The following is a 23,609-nucleotide window of genomic DNA, read 5'->3' as shown; positions in this document are numbered from 1 at the left end:
GCGATTGCAGCCGATTCCCCGCTCCGCGCTCGCGACTCTGGCACATCACTCATTTAGTGTTGTTTTGGTCTTGACCTATCCTACTTACAAGCTCATTTCTCTCAAACAAGAAAATGGAAACAGCTAATCAGGTAGAAAATAGCCTTTGTGCATTTGACTATCTAATGTAAAAGATGAGAAATATGTAAAATGTAGCTACTGACATGTGCCTAATCAAACTACATTAAATGACGCTATTGATTATGATCATTTGTTATTGCAGATTGTGTCACTTGGGACATTCCAATTGCTTAAATTACCTTTGGGATTTATCCGCGTTCTGGAATGGGTAAGTGTGCGTAAAGCATGCGTTTTTCCTGTCACCTTTTTCTCGTTCGAACTCTCGTTCCTTTACTTTTCTCAATTGGCTCAATAAACTTGGTCCAGGCATGTGTGGGGGAGTTTTACTATCTTTTATTACCATCATATGCTGTAGTCAGTTTTGAATAAGTAGCCTATATGTGGCACAGCCATATTTATAATAGGACCCAATCCATTTGCGTAGCCTATATCAATTATAAATAGAATCGGATTTGGGCATACTGAACAGATACGTATCTAAGTTTTGATAACCATGTCATATATATTTTAAACATGTAAATTACTCCTCATAAGTGTAAGTGAGATTCTTTTGATTCTATTGATCAATCCCATATACATGAACGGAGGTGCTCGGGTTTATATAATGCACCAGCACTCAGTTCATTTCATGGATTTGCTGAACTCACATTTCACTGCTGTAAAGAAGCAATCGGTAAATGTAAATAGATTGAATATTAAGAAGACCCCCAAACTTTATTTCTGAACTGAATGTAAACTGTTAATATATAATTAGTGATATAAGATTTAGCATTTTTTTACATAAGAAATTGTGTAAATACATTTATTCCTTACATTTATTTATTCCTTGTGTCTAACCCAATATTGGTTCATGCAGTATGAAAGAAGTGTACAGGGAAGAGTTCATAACGTGTCACTTGTTTTATACTTTATGTGCCATGAACATAGGTTTAATCGTTTGGAGATCCTGCTTGATGTATTAGGATCAAATAATCCTGTTCAGTTAAAAAAAATGTCAGTATAAGATGTTTGAAGTTGTTTTATTTTTTAAAAAATATCCTAAAACTATAGAAATGACTATCTTGCCACTGAGTATAGCCTCTAGTATGAAAACCTCTAAAATGTGTTTTCCCAGAACTATCTGATGAGTGTGTCAGGGAAGTGTGTGTTCGACTTGCCATGGTGTCACACTCTGCTGCTCTGACATAATCTGCTTGATGAGACTCTGTTTCTGAAAGTATCTGATCTCTGAGGACATGTCCAGCTTCTGTGTATGTGCATCCATCTGTAAGGCTTTCTGCATTGTTAGTGCTGGTATGTGGATTGTGTGCCCTATCAGACACTTTGCACAACACAAGCAGGAATCCCAGAAAGCGAAATTTTCAGGAAATAGTCTTTTGAAATGGGATGCTATCATTAGCACATGGCAAGACATTTGTGCAGAGAGCTTGTAGCTATTAAAGTTACTTTACTGTGCTAAGAGAAAAAAAACTCACCTGGACTTATACTTTATAATGGAAAATTTATTGTGTTCTGACTTTGCCCAACCTGACTCACTGATAAAATCTCTTTCCCAGATGATAAAATAGAAAATAATATATATATATATATATATATATATATATATATATATATATATATATATATATATATATATATATATATATATATATATATATATATATATATATATATACTATATATATATATATATATATATATATATATATATAAGACTCTCCAGTGCTGTCCCCTGTTCTCAGCAAAGCTACTGCACAAGTCACAAGGCCAATTGCTTAGACCCCTTTTCCATCATCAAATATATGGAGAGGTGAAAATGAACACATTTACAACACCAGCCATAAATGGCTCTGAGCTATGCAAATGTGAGGCAGGCATAAGTGGCAATGCCATTTTGGATAATTATTGCAATTGAATGCTGGGGGATTGGAGGATGCGATGCATCTTCCCCTGAGGAAATGAATCTCCCCCCTCTCCATTTAAAGTGTCCTCTGGAAAAATAAAAAAATGAAAAAAGGAGAAGCTTATCACTGGGGAAACATGCAGTCTTAATCACTTTTGGTCACACAGTGGCTTTTTGTCTGTCTGTCTGTCTGTCTCTCTCTCTCTCTCTCTCTCTCTCTCTCTCTCTCTCTCTCTCTCTCTCTCTCTCTCTCTCTCTCTCTCTCTCTCTGTCTCTCTCTCTCTCTCTCTCTCTCTCTGCAGGTCTTTGGTTTTGTCTCTGCCTCTGTATTTTTTTATTTAATACCTGCACAGCTGTCCTCTTGATATTTGCCCTCACTCATTCTCTTAAAAGCCATTATTTGTGATAATTAACCAGTTATTGAGCTGTTGAAATGAGATTACTCAGTGAGACCAGTGGCACATATTAAAATATGCAAAATGATGTATTTTTGGATGAATATTATATTATATTATATTATATTATATTATATTATATTATATTATATTATATTATATTATATTATATTATATTATATTATATTATATTATATTATATTAATTTTAATTATATTAAAAGTGCTCATAGGCAGAATATCAACAGAGATGACAGACCACTGAGAGACTGAGCAGACACGTGTGATTCACTGAGGTGAAGCTGACTGACAGGAGGCATGTTTTACAAATTCACAGAAGAAAGAATGGTTGACTATATGGAAATGTCTGTCAGTTTACTGCAAAGGCTGACTGGCTGTGGGCAGATGTGCAAAAATTCATCTGTGAAAGTTTGGCTTTCTCTCCATTTTTTGATCTTGAGCCTGCAATAGCATGAGGTGCCTGTTTCATGAGCCACCTTATTGTCACATAGATAAAACACAACAGCGGAAAGACTAAAGAGCTAAACCAAGTTGTGACATAATGTACAATAAAATATAACAAATAGTAGTATTACAGCTGGAAAACGATAAAATCTTCTGGTAAAATCATTGAATAACCAGTTCTTTTACAAGATTTGTGATCAGTTCATGACAAAATCCAGAGCTATCAGTGTCAACACATAAGCTCCAACAACCTACATGAATATAATCAAACTCAAACACACACACACATACTCAAATATACAGTCGGATTGCATCCTAGTCGGTCAGAGATTTTATGCCTACTTGTGATCAGTGAAGCATACAAAGAGCACCCAGATACACACTGGCTGTTTTAGGCTTGAGCGCATTGTACAGACGAATAATGAGCTCTGGGACCATCCAATGAGTGTTCTACTCATGTCAAGACAGATTATTTCATTAAACACTACTTGCAGTTTCCAAGAACATCTGGGAGCTAGAAATGTTTTCCAGTGATGTACATACTCATAAAATAAAAGACCAAAAGTGGGTTTTCATAGAGATGTACTAGAATAACCATTTTGGGTTCCTCAGAGAACCTTCCAGTGAATAGTTCTCAAACAGTTCATAACCTTTTTTATATAGGTTAAAGAATATTTCAGTAATATGAAGAAACTTTCCTACTATATATATATATATAAACTGAAATGAGACATGGATAATAAAAGTTCTTCATAAAACCATCAATGCCACAAAGGAAAAGACACTTGCATTGAAAATGGTCAGAAAGACATTTGTGTTCCTTTCATCAGGTTATCTGGTTAACGCTAAATCACTGTTGTTAAACCAGTCTGACATCTTGAAAGAAGTGGCTGTTACTTCTGTGAGGGAGCATGGGATAATTTTATTACCACCACATACTGGGAATCATTGAAATGAAGCGTGGCATGAATGCAGCGGTTGGGGGATGGAAAAGATGGCAGCATTTTTATGTGTGTGTCTATATATGTGTATGTGTGTATGTATTCAGCAGGATTTAGTCACCTACCAGAAATATTCAGGAAGTGTTCTGCTGTCTGAGAGAGATGCTGAAGTGTTCAACACAGGATGAAAGTGGAGAGGTACACAGATGCATCGCTCTTGAGCATGTGTTGTGTGTGTGTGTGTGTGTGTGTGATCACCCGTGGTTAAGGGATGAGTCGATGCTTTAATGTGACACAGGTGCATTATAGTTTATATCAAATGACAAAATCATTTTAAATGTAGTGTAAATAGGATGACATTGCTCTTTAGAGTTTACATCTGTTCTGCAGTACTCTATCAACTGCTGTAGTAACTTTTCTAGTTCTTCCTTTCTCCTTTCCTAAAAAAATCCATGCAGTGCAGTGATTGTATCAGATGGTAATAGTTATGGTAATAGCAACTTTGGTATAGTTACCCAGTTGTAGTTGTTTAGACTTAAAATATGCGGTTTTTTATAAAGATTAATCGAAAGAAACGCTGACTCTGATGTGTCTATAGTGGTTAAACATGAGATATAATTTGTTTTTGGTAAATCTAACGGGTATCCTTTGGTATGATTAATCTATTATTTGTTCTAGAGCAAATAGTTTTGGCTGAGGGCAAAGTCTAATAATGTTTCATTTTAATTTATTTAACTTTTAATGTTGTTTATCGGAGTGCTGCCTTTGTACTTTTGACTGAATGGCTAAGCCACTTTTATTATGGCTATTCTTGTTGCTAATGAAATATTATTATTCAATAAATAATATTTTATATAAATAATAGTAATATTTAAAAACAGTATATGACGGTTTTAATGAGTGAACCAGTAAAGACTTTTATACTGAAAGAGACTGAAACAGGTTTATAAACAAGGAAGTTATTTTTACTTTCAGCAACACCTTGTAAGACGCAGCCAACAAAAGCAGTGAGCAGTGCTGTCATTGGAAATCACCCTTAACAGATGAAAGGACAGTATGATAAAGATATCGCTTTCCTCACTGGACATTCAAACTCATGTTTTATTGTGAATATGAGACTGAGGTGAAGAATGCTGTATCAGATACAGGTAATCACACTCAGTCCATCTCTCTCTCGTAATATTTGACTCTACAAAATACAGTGAGCTTTTAGTAATACAATAAGCTTTCAAAGACGCAACTCAACGTTCCTTTTTTACAAGTTCTAAAGTGACGTTTTCGAATAAGTAACAGAGGCTTGGGCTCAACTGTTACTGGCAAACTGAGATTTGAATCCATGGCAGAAGATAGTAGTTCCACACAAAAGAGGTTTAAAGGCACCTTGTTGTTGTCTCTTTTTTTATTTACACACTTATGCCGTCAGACTGTTATATAAATGCAATATCACACTTGTAGCTGTCCGATATGGCTGTATATCAACATGCTGTGATTACCTACAGCTGAATCACAGCCTTGCTGATATACAGCTATATCGTACTGCTACCCGTGTGATATTGCTCATACTTTCTAAGTTGTTTAGTACTTTAAACACCAGTAGGGCCGTGAATTAAATCATAAGATCAGTCCAAATCTTCTAAAATAGCTGTTATATTCTAAAATATAAAAATTCTTTCCATCAGTCTCTCTTGCTCTCGGTCTCTCATTCAGAATTGCTGTGTTTCTGTGAAGGCAGTGGGTCTGTGTTGGTGTAATCTTCTCCCTCTCTCCTCCTCTCTGTGCTCTTCATCCTTGCCCTGCAGAGCACAGCTGGGAAAGCTTGATAAACAAGCCATGGCATCGTAACACTCACCCGCTCGTAGTCACACCAGTGTGCACATGTGAGAAAGAGAGAGGCAGATAGAAACTGAGAGTAGAGGGATGGAGAGGAGAATGCAGCTGTAACGGATGAGGGGAGAGGGGGTGGGTCTCCAGAGCTTGATGCAAGTGTGTTTGGGGTATGTGTGCATGTGTGCTTGTTTGTTTGGGCAAGCGTGTGTTCATTCATGTGAGAACTGTGAGAGTGTGCATCTAGTGCAGTGGTGTGAGCTTCACTGGCTCACACTATTATGCCACACATATTCACACACATGCTGGACACTTTGACTTTGATTGTTTTATACTGACACTAGTGGCATAAGGTTGTATACCACAAACAAAATAACTGGGTTACAGTGAGGCCCTTACAGTGGAAGTTAATGGGGTCAATCTGTAAAACAATGTTATTTTGGAATTATTTATAGGATATAATAGTAATGTAATAAAATATTTTGAATTATATTTTATTTTTATATTTCTTCTTCTGTATAGCACAAAAGGTTTTTTTTTTTGGTCCATACTAAGTCAATTGTCACCAAAACTGTTTGATTACCAACATTCTTAAAAAAAATCTTCTTTTGTGCTCCGCAGAAGTAATAAAGTCATAAGTCAGGAATGACATGAGGGTGTGTTATATATATATTTGTTTTACATATTATTTTTTATTTAGCTTTTATTTATATTTATTTACATTTCAGTTTGAGTAATTTGAGCATTTTAATTGTATTCCTAATTTTCAATTAGGTGTTTTAAGTTTTTTTATCCAATATTTATACTGTATTTAAAAATATATATATTTTAGAGTTTTAGTTTTAGATAACAATAACACCACTGCTGTAAATATTAAAACACTCACTGTTTCAATTGCCTCAAGATGTCAGCAATGTAATTCTTAACATGACTTCAGAGCGGAAAAAATAGCTTATTAACCTTTAAAATTATGTGATTACCAAATGTGAGCTGAGTTCCTCTGCTTAAATTACTGCTGATGAGATAAATGAGTAAGTGACAGTAGCTTAAGCAGGAACAGACTGAAGCATCATCATTGTGACTCACCTGCCCCTTCTGGGTCTTGACTAGATCCCACAAGTCCAAATTTTCTGTAGTGCAAACTCTCTAATACAGTTATGTGAACAGTCCACACTTATTGACTTGGTATTTTGAGTATAATTTACCAGAATATTTGACAAGTTATTTCTAAGCAACAGTAAGAATGAACTGTAGTGAAGATCACCTACAAACTTATCACTGTGACTGTCAGGGGCGTAGATTACGCGGGGGACCTGTCCCCGAGTTGTTTTCACAGAAAAACCTTCAATGAGAAAAACAGACACTTTTGGAAACACGAAGAGATTAAACATACGATTGCGACAATATGTGTTTTTTTCTCCAGCAGGTGATAATTAAATATATGAAAAATGCTATTATTACAGTATACAAACTATTCTGCCTTATTATGTGATAAAGTGTTTGTAGTATATAAACAAATCATTATTATTTGTAATTGTCCCGCATTTATAGATTTATAAGCCAATTAAAAGCTAGAAATTAGAGAAAAATTAAAGTTGCCTATAGTATCCATTACCAGTCAAAAGTTTTGAACAGTTTTTTTGAACTTATGATCATGTTGAAAGCTGAGTATAATTTTTTTCAGGTTTCTTTGATTAATAAAAAAGTTCAGAAGAACAGCATTTATCTGAAATAGAAATATTTTGTAAAATGATGCCTTTATCATCACTTTTGTTCAATTGAAAGAATCCTTGCTAAATAAAAGTATTAATTTCTATAATTTATTTTCCAAAAATAAATAAATATTATACTGACTCAAAGCTTTTGAATGTAATAGTGTATAATGTTGCGAAAGCTTTTATTTCACATAAATGCTGAACTTTGGATCCTTCTATTCATTAAAGAATGCTGAAAAAAATTTACTCGTCTGTTTTAAATATTGATAATCAGAAAATCAGCATATTAGAATGATTTCTGAAGGATGTGACACTGAGGACTGGAGTTACGATGCTGAAAATTCAGCTTTAACTATACATTTTATTATTTTGTTATTTTGTAATTTTAAATAGTAAAAATATTTCAAATAAATGCAGGCTTGGTGAGCAGAAGAGACTTCTTTGAAAACATTAAAAATCGTACTGTTTAAAAACCGCTGACAGGTTATATAGATAGAAACATTATATATATATAGTATTGTAATTTCTGTCCCCCTCACTTCTGAAAAGATGGCTACGCCCCTGGTGACTGTGTAATTGCTCAATCAAAGCGTTTTATTAGATGCTCATCTTTGTGCTGCCACCAGATGGAGCTTATTGCTTCATTTTCATTTCAAGTTATCACATCCAGTTACATAAGCATCCTCTTTCATTTACAGTACAATCTAAATGGCAGAAAGACAAAAAGGCAGAATACTAGTTACGATATAGCTTGTTTTTCTAGAAATTTTAAGGTTATGTTAATTATTACAGGGTTAAAGTTTAAAACTTCTTATGCTGGTGCTATTACCCATTTAACAAATATTACTTTGTTGCTTAGAATGGAAATGGTTTAAATGTTATAGTCTCTTAAAATGTTAAAGTGTAAGTGTAAGGCACCCAAATGCGATGATATTGTTTATTATTTATTTTATAATATTTATGATGGAGATTCTTTTTACAGGCTTGTATTTCCTAACTAAAACAGATGAGGGCACCAGAAGGGCTCATTTGAAGAGGCCTTAAAGAAATGACAATGTCAGAATAGCAAAAAAGAAAAAGTAACTTTTCAAATCATATCTTTTGTGGTATTTGTTAATATGTAATGTGTGTGAATGTGTCCAGCCTGTTTATTTTATGTTTATTTTAGTCAGTTTTTTTATTTGTTTTATTTTAGATACATTTGTTAGTCTATTTAAAAATATTTTTTATTCATTTAAGTTCATTTAGTTTTAGTTATGTCATACTTACATTTAAACTAAATGAAACTGAGAAATGCCTTGATAATTAGCTGACATAAAATAAAAAGATGTTTATATTTTATTTTATTTCACTTAATGTTTATTTCAAATTTTATTTATTTATTTATTTATTTATTCAAATTATTTTTACTTTTAGAATCCTGCTCCAAACCTATATGATATCAAAATGTCTCTTTTCTGTACAACAAAATAGTGACTGGGGTGGTCAGGTTTCAAATCATCAAAAAAGTACCATAAAAGTAATCCATGACACATTTCAACCTGTTTTACACTGCTTAGACAGAGAGCTGTAGCCCCTTTCTAGTGGCCTCCATTACAGTGAGCTCAATGTTGAAGCCACATTCAAAACAAATGAGTTCTCTGATGACCATCAGTGCGCTGTCGATACAGGGCCACTTCTTCTGCCATGCTCTACCGATTCCCATAAATGAGATATTGGATTCCCTGAGTCTCTCAGGCTAAGGTTTAAATAAATACTTCCCTATGTAACTCAATACTAACCACAGGAGATATTAATTTCAAGCACGGTTTCAAAGGGCTTTTCCTACACTCAGCTGTGAAATATAAAGGCTGTGTGATTCCAAAGCTCTAACAATAAAACACCAGCCAAGCTCGACTGTAAATTCAGGCAACACAATTTTATTAATTTTTGACTAATTGAAATCATGGAAAATTTGATTTCAAATAATTTTTTCAATAAACAAGTATTACATGTGTTGGAATAAAGATATGTTAAACCTGGTTTTTAGTATTGGGATGTTTGCTATTGTGTTTGATAATGGTAATGTTGTTTCATAATAATGGTATTTTGTAGTATTAAGTATTATAATTGTAATACATTTTTTTTATTTTTTTTAGTTAAATTTATTTAAATATAATTTAACAGTTGTGTTAGCAAGCCCAACAATTTCCAGTCCATAAACTGGAAACATGTCATTACAAATAATGATTTAAATAATTTTAATAATAATAAAGGTCCATAGGGAAAAATTTAAAGTAGGCCTTTCCTGATACAGTAAAATATTATAAAAGATTTTAAGATAAAATGTATTATGGAGAAGTAAAAATCCTGGTTTGGGGCCAAAAGCAATTTTTGGGAAAATTTGATATTTTAACATTCTTTTTTAATGTTTAAAACTATTATATATAATGTTTATATACTATATAATCTATAATCTATTATAATTCATTCATTTATTCATTTTTAAAGCCATCCAATGATCAATTTTTTCAATTAAGAATCCACCAATTATCCTTGGAAGCATCCATATCCATAAATACATACATGTAAATCTCAAAAAAGTGTGAATAAGAGGGAGGAATGAAGAATGACAGAGTTTGATGGAGTTACTCAGTGCAGTGCAGTGTGTTCATGTCATAGATCCCTCTCATTCGAATCCAATGCTGCTGTAATATAGCTCTGTCATGTAACATTTCAATCACACCACAAACCATCAGACAGGTTTTGTTCATAATGATTTACTGTACACTACATAACAGCAGGTAGTTTTATGTCCATTCCGGCATGTAGCATCTCTAAATGTAGAAGTAGATTTTCTGCATCCCTGCAATAGATTTCAATGATATGGATCATTGTCAGCGAAATCAGTCCAGTGCTCAGTTTGTTCTGTTGCTTTCTGGGAGTCTGTTTGATTCTGGATATCTGTGCCTGTGGTTGTGTGAGAGTCAAGTAAGTATCTGAAGGTGTTTAACAGCCCCAGTTCTGGTGCAGTGAAACTGAATGACCAATAAGGGATTGTGAGAGCTCTTTGCAGTTACACTGTGGCGTAGGTGCACATACTATATCTTTATGAGTTCTTCATTGAAATGCATCTGTTACCATTGATCTGAGATGAGTTATCCTGATATACAGTAGGTCATAACCTAAATGTCTATTTGTTCTGTTCTTTATAAATTATGTCTTAAATAATATTGCATGTTTTAGGTTCAATTAAAGTGTTTAATTATTTTAAAACATGTTTAAATATTTAATTTTATTTTACAGCCGTTCTAGGACTACCAAAAATGTAAGCATTTTGCATAATGATTGCAATAGAAATGACCTGAAAAGAATGTTACAGAAAATTAGGTTTCATTGTTTTGTGGATAGACACCAGAACTTATTATCAATTTTTTAAATCTGAGTTTCTCTAGGGATTTGAAGACCTACAACCCTAATTCCGGAAAAGTGGGACGTTTTTTAAATTTTAATAAAATGAAAACTAAAAGACTTTCAAATCACATGAGCCAATATTTTATTCACAATAGAACATAGATAACATAGCAAATGTTTAAACTGAGAAAGTTTACAATTTTATGCACAAAATGAGCTCATTTCAATTTTGATTTCTGCTACAGGTCTCAAAATAGTTGGGACGGGGCATGTTTACCATGGTGTAGCATCTCCTTTTCTTTTCAAAACAGTTTGAAGACGTCTGGGCATTGAGGCTATGAGTTGCTGGAGTTTTGCTGTTGGAATTTGGTCCCATTCTTTCCTTATATAGATTTCCAGCTGCTGAAGAGTTCGTGGTCGTCTTTGACGTATTTTTCGTTTAATGATGCGCAAAATGTTCTCTATAGGTGAAAGATCTGGACTGCAGGCAGGCCAGGTTAGCACCCGGACTCTTCTACGACGAAGCCATGCTGTTGTTATAGCTGCAGTATGTGGTTTTGCATTGTCCTGCTGAAATAAACAAGGCCTTCCCTGAAATAGACGTTGTTTGGAGGGAAGCATATGTTGCTCTAAAACCTTTATATACCTTTCAGCATTCACAGAGCCTTCCAAAACATGCAAGCTGCCCATACCGTATGCACTTATGCACCCCCATACCATCAGAGATGCTGGCTTTTGAACTGAACGCTGATAACATGCTGGAAGGTCTCCCTCCTCGCCTCGACTCGTCTGACCATAAAACACTATTCCACTTTGAAATAGTCCATTTTAAATGAGCCTTGGCCCACAGGACACGACGGCGCTTCTGGACCATGTTCACATATGGCTTCCTTTTTGCATGATAGAGCTTTAGTTGGCATCTGCTGATGGCACGGCGGATTGTGTTTACCGACAGTGGTTTCTGAAAGTATTCCTGGGCCCATTTAGTAATGTCATTGACACAATCATGCCGATGAGTGATGCAGTGTCGTCTGAGAGCCCGAAGACCACGGACATCCAATAAAGGTCTCCGGCCTTGTCCCTTACGCACAGAGATTTCTCCAGTTTCTCTGAATCTTTTGATGATGTTATGCACTGTAGATGATGAGATTTGCAAAGCCTTTGCAATTTGACGTTGAGGAACATTGTTTTTAAAGTTTTCCACAATTTTTTTACGCAGTCTTTCACAGATTGGAGAGCCTCTGCCCATCTTTACTTCTGAGAGACTCTGCTTCTCTAAGACAAAGCTTTTATAGCTAATCATGTTACAGACCTGATATCAATTAACTTAATTAATCACTAGATGTTCTCCCAGCTGAATCTTTTCAAAACTGCTTGCTTTTTTAGCCATTTGTTGCCCCCGTGCCAACTTTTTTGAGAGCTGTAGCAGGCATTAAATTTTAAATGAGCTAATTAAGTGGATAAAAGTGTAAAATTTCTCAGTTTAAACATTTGCTACGTTATCTATGTTCTATTGTGAATAAAATATTGGCTCATGTGATTTGAAATTCCTTTAGTTTTCATTTTATTAAAATTTAAAAAACGTCCCAACTTTTTCGGAATTCGGGTTGTATATAGTAAGCCACAGGCACATACTATTTGGTACCCACAACTTTTACCTCACAAGAAGGTCTTCTATTTCTGTGGAAGCTCTTCATCTTAAAATTGAAGTGAGGCATTCCCCAAACCCCAGGTCACCCACAGCCTCCACTGAAGATGGAAGCATGACACAGTTTCTGTTTGACACAGTTTGAAGTCGTCTCGTTACTCTGTTGGTTAGAAACTGTTCTGGTAGGGAAAGACAAACAGGGGACACCTCTCCTCATTACCAGCTCAACAGGTGCTATGCACATATGGGTCACTGAGAGAGAAGCATCTTTTCTATTGGCTGTCGAGCTCCCACGCACTGCTCAGCGGTTTCCCATGGGTTTCTCACACCTGTCCATTAGATTCAGCTAAAGTGGAATGTGATTCTACTGCTGTCAGACACACTTTCATTCGATTGCATCAGCACAGGTTTGGACTCCTTGTGGTGAGTGTATAAATCCGTCACAATAGGATCTCAGCTTTTGGACTGGACACCCACACTGGGGTGTCCTCATACTTAAAACTTGTTGAACACTGGAAGGGAAAATAAAGGGAATAAAGTTTTCCTTTAACTTTTATGAAAACATACTGTAGCTTTCAGAACTTGAGTGATCTTACTGCCCAGTGAAAACAGCATTTATTGAACATAAATGTATAAGCGTATAAGTTCATTTGTATTTTATTTTTTACACACATTAATAAATACATTCTTTTTAATTAATAAATGTTTTTTCTAATGAACCTATAACTAAAGCAATTACATAAAATAAAATATATAAAGCAAAACTAAAATAACCTAACACAAAATAAACTAAAAGCTTTTTGAAAATTAAAAGACAATAAAAATTATATATAAACATATTTTTTTAATAAAAAAGTACAGAAACACACAGCAGTTTTAACAATATGTTTATCTAACAATAAACATTATATTAATGATACTAAAAGTATTAAAGCTTGCGAAATACTTCATCTTATTATGGAAAGTTGGAAAGTTTTCGCTGGGATAAAACATCCTGAATGTGTGAAATTCAGCACCAGTTCTGTTATGTTGAGATGTTCTAATGCACATCATGAGATTCTAATTCGTATTCCCATTATCTAGACATAAGCTTCATTGTCAAGGGTTGTAGTTTTTCCAAGTTGCTTTGGCCTGATATGTGAGAAGGCATTTTGTGGTTAGCCTTGAGACTGCATCTTTTTTTGCTATAATGAAAGGCCAGTGCTGCAATTAATCATGTTGTTTATTAGCAGAGCTGGCATTTTTCATAGATCTGAAATAAGCATTTACATCATGACACTGGCTTTGACAATAAACTCTAAAACTATTATCTGTATGCCATCTAACAGCTTCATAACATACAAATCACATTTTTACAGTTTACCCTTAAAGATAAAAGTGCAAATGTGCACAACCTTTTTGAGGGACAAACTTAACCCTAATTCATACCAGAAATATTCTTAATAATTGTTGATATTATCAAACTGTGATTGAAAAACTCCTGCATAACAGGATGGATAGAACAAATGAACTGAAAAAGAACAACAACAAAAAACATTTGGGAAGGTGCAGGACTAAACATTTAAACAAAATAGCGTTCACTATATTAGCATAATTATTATTTTTTTTAAAGACATTTCTGATAAGTAGACCTACATAAAATCTATATAGCGAATCTATGTAGCTGAGACTATTGGTGATTATTATACATGAGCAAAATCGATATATGGACTCTAAAATGATTTACTTTCTTAAACATTTATCTATTTGTTAAACATTGGTATCTTTTGTCACTGATATTGAATTAAATGTAAAAGTATGACACGTGACTTCATTGTGAAGTGATATGAAGTTGGGGAGACCCTCAGTGTTCAGGCATGTGTGTCTGTGACTGTGAAGCAGCCCCCATCCTCCGAGCAAAAGAGGGAGTGCAGGGTTATACTTAGAGAGCCACACAGAAGCACCAGCCCTCTCCTGAGCTCACATTCCCCCCTTCACCTCTATAAGACGAGCAGACAGAGCAGAGAGAAACGACGACAAGATACATCTAATATGTTCTGAAGCTGGATATCTCTTTTGCTTTTAAATGTGTATGGTCATATTTGCTCCGGTAAGTCCTGGCTTCAGAATCTCTGTATGTCTGGTAGCAGTCATCAGGTGGTACATATTCATAGAGTTAAACTGACTTTATATTAGTAATATTCTATGGCAGTTTTTGTTGTAAGATGTGGGAGGTTTATGAGTTTTGTGGTGCAGTTTCTTCAACAGTAAGGCTCCAGATCTCCCAAAATCCCATTCATCAGACCTTTAGGTGCCGACATTGCTCTCATCATTCCACTGAATCATTTGTAATTCCAAATGAGTAAAAATGTCTATTTCTGGTAGCTTATGAATGAGTCATTATTTACGATCAATGATAGTGGTGCATAAAGGCGATTTGGTTTGCACTGTTTTTCACATAGTAGATGTTTAGAGGTCGTTGAACTCACACTGAATCTATGCTATTGTGAGCTTTTTTAGGCTTACTAGAAAAAAAAATGTATAACTGTAATTGAATAGTGATCAGGTTGAGGAGAATCACTGTATATCTATCTTTATGTCACATGGTGACATTCTGGCTATTATTTGTTATGAAGATATGATGTTTGAAACCTGTACCCCGAATAGACTTTTAAAATAATAAGCTAAAATGTAAAAATATGAAAAACTATACTAATAAAGGAATAAATTTGTAACATCATAAATGTCCCTTCCCTGTCACTTTTGTATGCCATTTGAATGTTGATATCCTACACTTTTGCTCTATTTATTTGAGTGGCCTGATATAGAAACAACCAGTTGAGTTTACAGGACCGCCTTTTTAGATGACCAATGACAGATTGTGCAGAGTATTTGAGGAAACCTGTCTGAAAACAGATGTTAGTAATGGCGATAAGTTACACATTTCACAAAAGTTTGTATTCTGGATTTTCTTTTTTATTATTATTACATCGACTGACACTGTCATTGCATCATTAAGGTATTTTTGTCACAGGAATCTTAGAATGCTATTACAACAAATAAATAAATAAATAATGAATTTTGAGTGCTATATCGATGTGTGCATTCATTCCTTCACATTATGCTCTGTCTTGAATTTTGAATATATTCTCATCATTGATTTTTTTTTTTTCTTTATTTCTGGCTTTCATTATTGCATATCTGCAGAATGACTTGTAGGAGCCTATATGGGTTCACTGAGATGTATTACCTCCTACAGAAAGCCCATTCTCATATCGGTATCACAGAAATGTGTTTTATGCTAGTCCGTTTAGCTCTCAGACAGCTTGAGCATGTGCTTAATAAGACTTCACAATAGATCCATGGCTTAAATAAAAAGGGGTAATGGACATATAGAGAGAAAAATAGTGAGAAGGAATGGGACAGATGCAGGGGGTATAAAGGTATCGGGAGAGGTTGTTTAAAAGAGATAAATGACACAGAAAGAAAGAGAAAACTGTTCAGGCATCATAGTTTCACTCAGTGTTGGCAAACATCTTTTGCACCCTTTGCTTGACACCGAATGAGAATTAATCAGTTGTTTACAGTGGCTCAGACTAAATTGAAATGGATCAATTTCACACTAATGCAGCTAATACAGTTTCTAAATAAAACTCAAATACAGTCACTTGTTTTGCTCCTGAATGAATCAGTGGTTTTGAAAGAATCGGTTGAATGAATGAATTAACCGACCAACGACTCACTTAAGACAGTCACTTGGCGCCACCTACTGACGTATTAATGTAACCCGCAGAAACCTGCATTTTTCATGCACCGCAAATTTCATAAGTTGATGAAAAACAAAAATATCACCATTCTTACAAATAATAACAGTTGTGCATATTATATCCCCTCAGCTTTTTGCCATCTTTGCATTTGCAACATGTGGAGGCTACTCTGGGCAACTGCGGGTTAGTGTGGACTGCATCAACAAGTCCGACAGCAACCTCAGTATTGGCATCGACTTCGCTTACCCATTCAGGTAAGGCTTATTTAAAGCACCCCTGCATATTCTCTGCAGAGCAATAGAGAGAGTTAATTACCTGTCTTTAATTCAATACTCTAATAGGCAGGAGCATTTGAATATGTGGTAATGGTTTATCTTTATATTCTCTATGTGTGCTATCAGTTACAAGTTTGCTTCTTGGTAAGCACCATTGGATTCAGTGTTTTAAATGGAAACTCTCAGCATCAGAGCTATTTTTTTTATTAGTTGATTGTGCTAACTGGACAGATGTTCAGGTTCAGTATAATATTTAGATATTGTTTAATTCGCCATAATTTCTTACACATGTCAAAGCTGATTCACCTCTGTTGCTATGTGTGACATTCTGTCCTGATGTAATCATATTTACTGGTACATTATAGAGAGAGAGAGAGAGAGAGAGAGAGTTATCAAATAAAAAAGGAAACAATATTGAATCAGTTCTTGCAGTGAATCAGTCAATCGAGTGGTTCAATCAGCGTTTTCTTGACATCATATTTTCTTCCAGTTCAAGTATCTCACAGCATTCTCTTACAGTACTGTTTTAAATATACATTTTATTCAGCAATGTCAGAGATGATAAATTATTTCTGAGTGACAGAATCACACTCACCCATTTGTGCTCAATAAATGAAATGGCTGACACATACACCAGAATCACACATCAGGTCTGTCTTCATTGTTATCCATTGTGGCAATAAAGTTACATACAGTCATATGTTGTCAATCTAAAGAACAGAAGACAATAGAGTTCTGGAACGGACCACCAATATAATTTTGCGTACACTGGAAATGTTTTTGACCGACTGGATCTTTTTTTAGTCTCAAATTCTATGTGTCCAAGTTGCTGTTGTTGTTTTGCCCTTAAAGGTCACGCACACACACACACAAGATGCCCACAACAATGTGATGCTTTGAATAGCCCTTAGGTCTCACTGTATTCTAGAGCTGAGCTTCAACTTCATAGTTATCAAAGGAGGATAAGGCAGAAATAGACAGGGACTAAAGTAACCTTATGACAGAAACTAAATATCTTACTATCCAGTGTGCTTATTCTTATAACATTATGCTAGACTGACACTGAAGAGTAGCTTACCTAACTGCAAATTGTTTTAAAAAGTATGATGTTTTTGTGCCTGACATGAAACAGGTTGAACCGGGTGGATTTTGACGTACCGATGTGTGAGGGAAGGAGGCAAGAGCGGCTATACCTGATTGGAGACTTTTCCTCCTCTGCCGAGTTCTTCGTCACCATCGCTGTGTTTTCATTTCTGTACTCCCTGATGGCCACTGTGGTCTACATCTTTTTCCAGAACAAGTACCGCGAAAACAACCGTGGACCTCTCATTGTGAGCCCTGGTGTTATTTTAGACGAGCTAAATGCTTGAGTCTTTGTGGACTGTCAAAGCCTCGAAATTAGAGATGATGAGCTATTAGTACTGTAAAACACTCACATTAAATGTAGTCCTACTCAGCATAGAGCAATTCATCCTTGCATGCAAATCATTGTAATTGAGTGTAATTGAGCTGAAGTGTGTAATTCTTTAAATGTTAAAAAAGTTCTTCTTCATATTATTCTTCATATATACATTTGACCAGAAATACATGCAACACATGTACATCTTGATGCTCTGCAGGACTTCATAGTGACGGTGGTGTTCTCATTCATGTGGCTGGTGAGCTCCTCTGCCTGGGCAAAAGGTCTTTCAGATGTAAAGGCGGCAACTGATCCAGATGAGGTGGTTCTGCTCATGTCTGCATGTAAGGTGCAGACCAACAAGTGCAGCTCAGTTTATGGACCCAGATGGTCTGGCCTGAATACATCTGTGGTAAGGCATGAGATACTCAGATTACACCAACCGAGCCACATATATCAGTTGTATTTCAGTGTCTAATCTTTCATTTGCTACCCTGTAATAACCACATGCTTCATGTGTTAAACTATTTGACAAAAAAAAAAAGTATGTCTTTGTATCAAGGATGCATTAAATTGATTAAAAGTGACGGTAAAGACGTTTACATTGTTACAAACAATTATATATGTATATATACAATACAGACCAAAAGTTTGGAAACATTACTATTTTTAATGTTTTTGAAAGAAGTTTCTTCTGCTCATCAAGCCTGCATTTATTTGATCAAAATTACAGAATTTTTTTAAAATATTGTGATATATTATTATAATTAAAAATAATTGTTTTTAAATGTATTATACTTTAAATTATCATTTATTTCTATGATGCAAAGCTGAATTTTTAGGATCATTATCACTTGATCCTCTAGAAATCATTCTAATATGATGATTCATTATCAAAGTTGGAAACAGTTCTGCTGCTTAATATTTTTTCAGAACATGTGATACTTTTTTAGGATACTTTGATGAATAAAAAGTAAAAAAAAAGAAGCTATTTTTTAAAAATATAAATATTTTGTAATAACAATATACACTACTGGTCAGTAATTTGGGGTCAGTAATTTTTTTTTTCTTCTTTTTAAATAAAATCAATACTTTTATTCAGCAAGGATGTGTGAAATTGATAAAAAGTGATAGTAAAGAAAATATATTATTAGAATATATATTATTAGAATTTTTTTTTTAAATAAATGCAGTTCTTTTTAACCTTTTATTCATCAAATATATTAGACAGCAGAACTGTTTCCAACACTCATAATAAATCAGAATATTAGAATGATTTCTAAATGATCATGTGATAGACTGGATGTTACATGTGACACTGAAGGCTGGAGTAATGATGCTGAGAATTCAGCTTTGCATCACAGGAATACATTTTTTATAGTATATTCAAATAGAAAACTATTATTTTAAGTTCTAATAATATTTCACAATATTACAGTTTTTTCTGTATTTTTGATCAAATAAATGCAGGCTTGATGAGCAGAAGAAACTTCTTTCAAAAACATAAAAAATAGTAATGTTTCCAAACTTTTGGTCTGTACTGTCCATATATGTACTGTTTGTAACAGAATTTAACAGAACCAAATCAGTGCAATAGAATGATTTCTGAACGCTTGTGTGAAAAATATATTTAAAAACTTTAAATATTAAATGTAAATTGTAATGATCATATGCAATATTAACATTTTAATCTTTAACACATTTAATAATTTAATACATTTGAATAATATTTAAATATTTAACATTTTGCAAAACTGCTGAAGTGCTTCAATTTTATTCAAAAGGCTTTGGAATAAAACTATGTTCATCTTGTATTCATCAAGACATTTTTTTTTTGCACAGGTATTCGGTTATTTGAACTTCGTGCTTTGGGCTGGAAACATCTGGTTTGTGTTTAAAGAGACTGGATGGCACAAGGGAGGTGCAGTAAGATACCCTGCCTCATCCTCAGAAAAACAAGCCACGGCCTTCAACCAACAGGTCTACAATCAGGGAAGCTTTGATCAATCAGGAGGTGCTTTTACTGGAACAGGGGATTTCGCCCAATCAGAGTACAGCCAGGTGGGAAATTATGGTGGGCCCATCTCCTACACCAATCAGTAACAACCTCTGCCTCTTTGTAATCCCTTAATACAGGGGACCCATATCTTAGGGCAAAGTTCAACACTGAGCACATGAGAAGAAGGAAAAGATTAGTTTAATTGATAGATCAATAAGCATCCTTTATTCCTGATTATATAAATAAATAAAGGCTTGTTTGTCCAGAATATTAATGTTTATAAAACGAATGACAAGGATCTTCATATGTATGGTTTTTTAATTTAACTGTCTGTAAATGTCACTGAAATATCACTTTACTGAACAAAAGTCATTACATCCAAATGTGAGACGCAATGCAATAGTTCTTGCAAAGAACACTGCAAATCCATTGGTTTTAATGGAAATGGTGCTCCTGAAGGACGAGAAATAATGAAGAGTTTACAAAAGTGACATAACATAACTTAGACCAAACGTATTAAGAGACACTCCATATGTAATTTAAATAGTGATCCTGCTGGACCGTATCTTTCCACAACTTTAAAATGATTCCTATTCGTCAGAGCTTTTTCAAGTGTGTAGGCGCCCTTAGAATCAACATGAATTGATGTTTGCAACCTAATTTACTTCCAGAATGTGACATATTTGACATAATGGAGCCATGACGAATATGAAGTTGCTAAAATAACAGCTATTCAGTCACTGGCTAAACCCATCCACTACTGAGCAACACGGAAAGTCGTTTCAGAGGCAATAACATTTTCATCCATTTTCATCCAAGTTACTAAGACGAACCTTTTCAAACTATTTTTTTAAATAACATTTACAGATTAATCATTCATAATAAGAGCATAATTGTGCATTAAGAAAGTAAATACGGTCTGTTTTGATTTCATGTTGATTTTTAAAGGAATAGCTCAAGCAAAAAACTCATCCTCGGGCCATCCAAGATGTCGACGAGTTTGTTTTTTATCGGAACAGATTTGGAGAAATGTAGCATTATTTAGAAGTGAATGGGTGCCGTCACAATGAGAGTTCAAACAGCTGATAAAAAAACGTCACAGTAATCAACAAGTAATCCACACGACTGAATTAACGTCTTATGAAATTAAATGAAAAGGAAAAATCAGGAGAGAAATATGCACAGATCAACCACCGCTTACAAGTGAAATTTTGATGTGAGATGACAACAAGGGATTGACTTTTTCAAGTTTTATTATGGATTATGGACTGGTATTTTGGCCAGAATCAATGCTTTAAAGTTAAACCAGCTCATTGATGGATTTATAACTTACACAATGTTTACACATAGCTTTTCGCTTTCCGAGATATTAATTAATGGACTTGAGTTGTGTGTATCACTAGTGGATTATTGTGATGTTTTTATCAGCTGTCTGACGGCTGACGGCACCCATTCATATACATTGGTGATTAAGTGATGTAATGCTAAATTTCTTCAAATCTTTTCCGATCAAGAAACAGATTCATCTACATCTGAGATTGCCTGAGGGTAAGTTTTCAGAAATGTTCCATTTTTGGGTGACCTGTTCCTTTAAGTGTACCTGTCCTAATGGTATGACGCAGGTGTTTGTAATTGACAGTATATAACAGATTTCTGTTTTCATTTGTCAGTATAGATGTTAAGTTACTGTTTGTCTGGTTTCCCCAGAATAATGTCATGCTAGTGCTCGTTGGCTTGGTGTTTGCACTACTGTGTTTCCACATTTATATGGCTCTTTAATGTTTGCACTGTATTGATGAACTGCATGAAGTTGTGCCATATTAATCTGGTTTAAGTTTGTATATAATTTCTCTCCTCACTAACAGGGTCATATCATCTGTTCTGTGACCTTTATTATGATCACAAGGTGATTGAAATACAATCAACACTTAATTATCTTACATTTTTATGTATTTTCTTCTTCCTCGACTGGTCTTTTTAAATGCATGAGGCTTTATTAACCACAAAGGCTATAGAGCAAAACAAACAAACAAAAAAATGTCAATACGTTAATGTTCTGATTGCTGTTGCATTTTAATGTGAATGGGTTTCTGTCTTGATATACAGTAATTGCATTTTCAATCAGTGGGTGTGAATGCTTTGATGCATTTTGTGCAAGGCAATAAAGTTATTGTACATTCCTCTAGACTGAACGCACTGCAGTGTTTTCTGTTCTAGGAGCCATTATCGTATTGATGAATCCTCAGTCCTCAACAATGAATCAGCTGTTTCAATAATATGGAGTTATACAAAAGAATCTGATGACTTTCTGACTTCCATTAAGTTAATAGACAACGGCAGTAATCAAATCTAAATTTATCACGAGCAGACAATTGCTCAGAAAGTGCAGTATAAAAGTGTCTGATTTCTCACTGACCTTGCTTATATAAGATTTGTGATCACAGTTCTTTTTTTTCTAGCCAGGTTTATGTCTATACAGAAATTGACATTCAAAACTAAACCTATACTGAGAAATATTCACTGGATAAGAAATTGGACAGCTTGCGACTGCACAGTCTTCTAAAATCCATGCATTCAGGATGAATAGATCCCTAGGTTTTTTTTAGCCAGGATCTATTAATGTCTTTAAAAAATATGTTAAGTATTCAGTTTATATATGCAGTGCATGGTTCTATGATAAACGTGTTTTTAATTCTTAATCAAATATATTTGTATATTTTGGGGGGTCAGATTGAAGTCAAAATATCAGGGTGATACAACTGTCATGCTATAAAAGTGAAGAGAAAAGCTCATTAAAAAGAATGAAAATCTTGAAAAAAAACTGACTAGTTATTAATTGCTTAGGCACAATATTTTATTATTTCTTAGAGAAAAAAATGTATCACATTAATCACTGTGTGTGTGTGTGTGTGTGTGTGTGTGTGTTTGTGATATATATCAGATGTGATGTGGTGTGACACCCTTATAACCAAATTATATTTATAAACTAATTCATAACATCTTTTAAATCTACTATTACCTTTTCTTGAAAATGCCATAAAAGACAAATCAGTATAAAACTAAAATGACTACAACAAGCACATTTCTTAGAAATTTCCTCATGTGTTTAAAAAAAAAAATTACAATCTTTTAGTGGACACTCTTACGTCAATCACCTTGCTATCAACTAGTAAAAAAAGCGAATTGAGAAGTTTACTCGCAAAAGATGCAGGCTGCAACATTTCGAGCTCAGAAATGTGACTTATTCAGAGAGACAACTTAAAGTGAGTGTCATTGTCCATCGGACTGCCTTGGTGAGTGAATGGATCACCAATAGCGGGCCATTCTGACCTAGTCCTGATCTAATGTTCTTGTGTTACAGCACATTGGTTTGACTTCTTTTCATGTACACCTCAGTGCCGTTACCATAGTGATGGAAAGATGTGTCATGGCATGTTATAGTCACTCTCAGGGAGACAAGCTCTATCTCTCAGAAAAGGAAGAATAGGGCTACCTGGAGTTGCATTTACTGGGAGAAAAGTAGACAGTGAAACACATGCAGAAACACAGACACAAGATAGATTAGTTCTGTGACCTCTAGCCATTTAAATTACTTTAAAATAACTGACTACAAAAAGTTGTGCCGCTTTAACACATTTCTATCAGCATATGTAGTTTATCTCAGGATGCAAATGCAGATTTTCACATTGTGTCATCTCCTTTCCAAAGGGAATTTGACTGTAGACGTTTTAAACCAGTGACCCAATTAGAATCACTGCAGCTGACTGCTGGGATTCCTCAAGACTGT

General features: G+C 34.5%; 1 protein-coding gene across 2 annotated transcripts; it reads left to right on the top strand.

The window, feature by feature from the left end:
• On the top strand, nt 1-20,516 carry LOC132119435 (synaptoporin-like). Of its 2 annotated transcripts, XM_059529386.1 has the most exons (6): nt 1-131; nt 263-328; nt 16,279-16,403; nt 17,557-17,755; nt 18,044-18,235; nt 19,666-20,516. In XM_059529386.1, exons 1-6 carry the CDS (start codon nt 114-116, stop codon nt 19,924-19,926), a joined length of 861 nt encoding a protein of 286 aa, XP_059385369.1. In that variant the 5' UTR covers nt 1-113; the 3' UTR covers nt 19,927-20,516. The 2 variants fall into 2 exon arrangements, with proteins under 2 accessions (XP_059385369.1, XP_059385370.1); XM_059529387.1 differs by lacking the exons at nt 1-131; nt 263-328 and adding an exon at nt 14,353-14,492.
• The last annotated feature ends 3,093 nt before the right edge of the window (nt 20,517-23,609 follow it).

This window comes from Carassius carassius, chromosome 38 (genome assembly GCF_963082965.1).
Source record: "Carassius carassius chromosome 38, fCarCar2.1, whole genome shotgun sequence".
In the NCBI taxonomy this organism is placed as follows: domain Eukaryota; kingdom Metazoa; phylum Chordata; class Actinopteri; order Cypriniformes; family Cyprinidae; genus Carassius; species Carassius carassius.
This window is presented reverse-complemented; position numbering and strand designations above follow the sequence as displayed.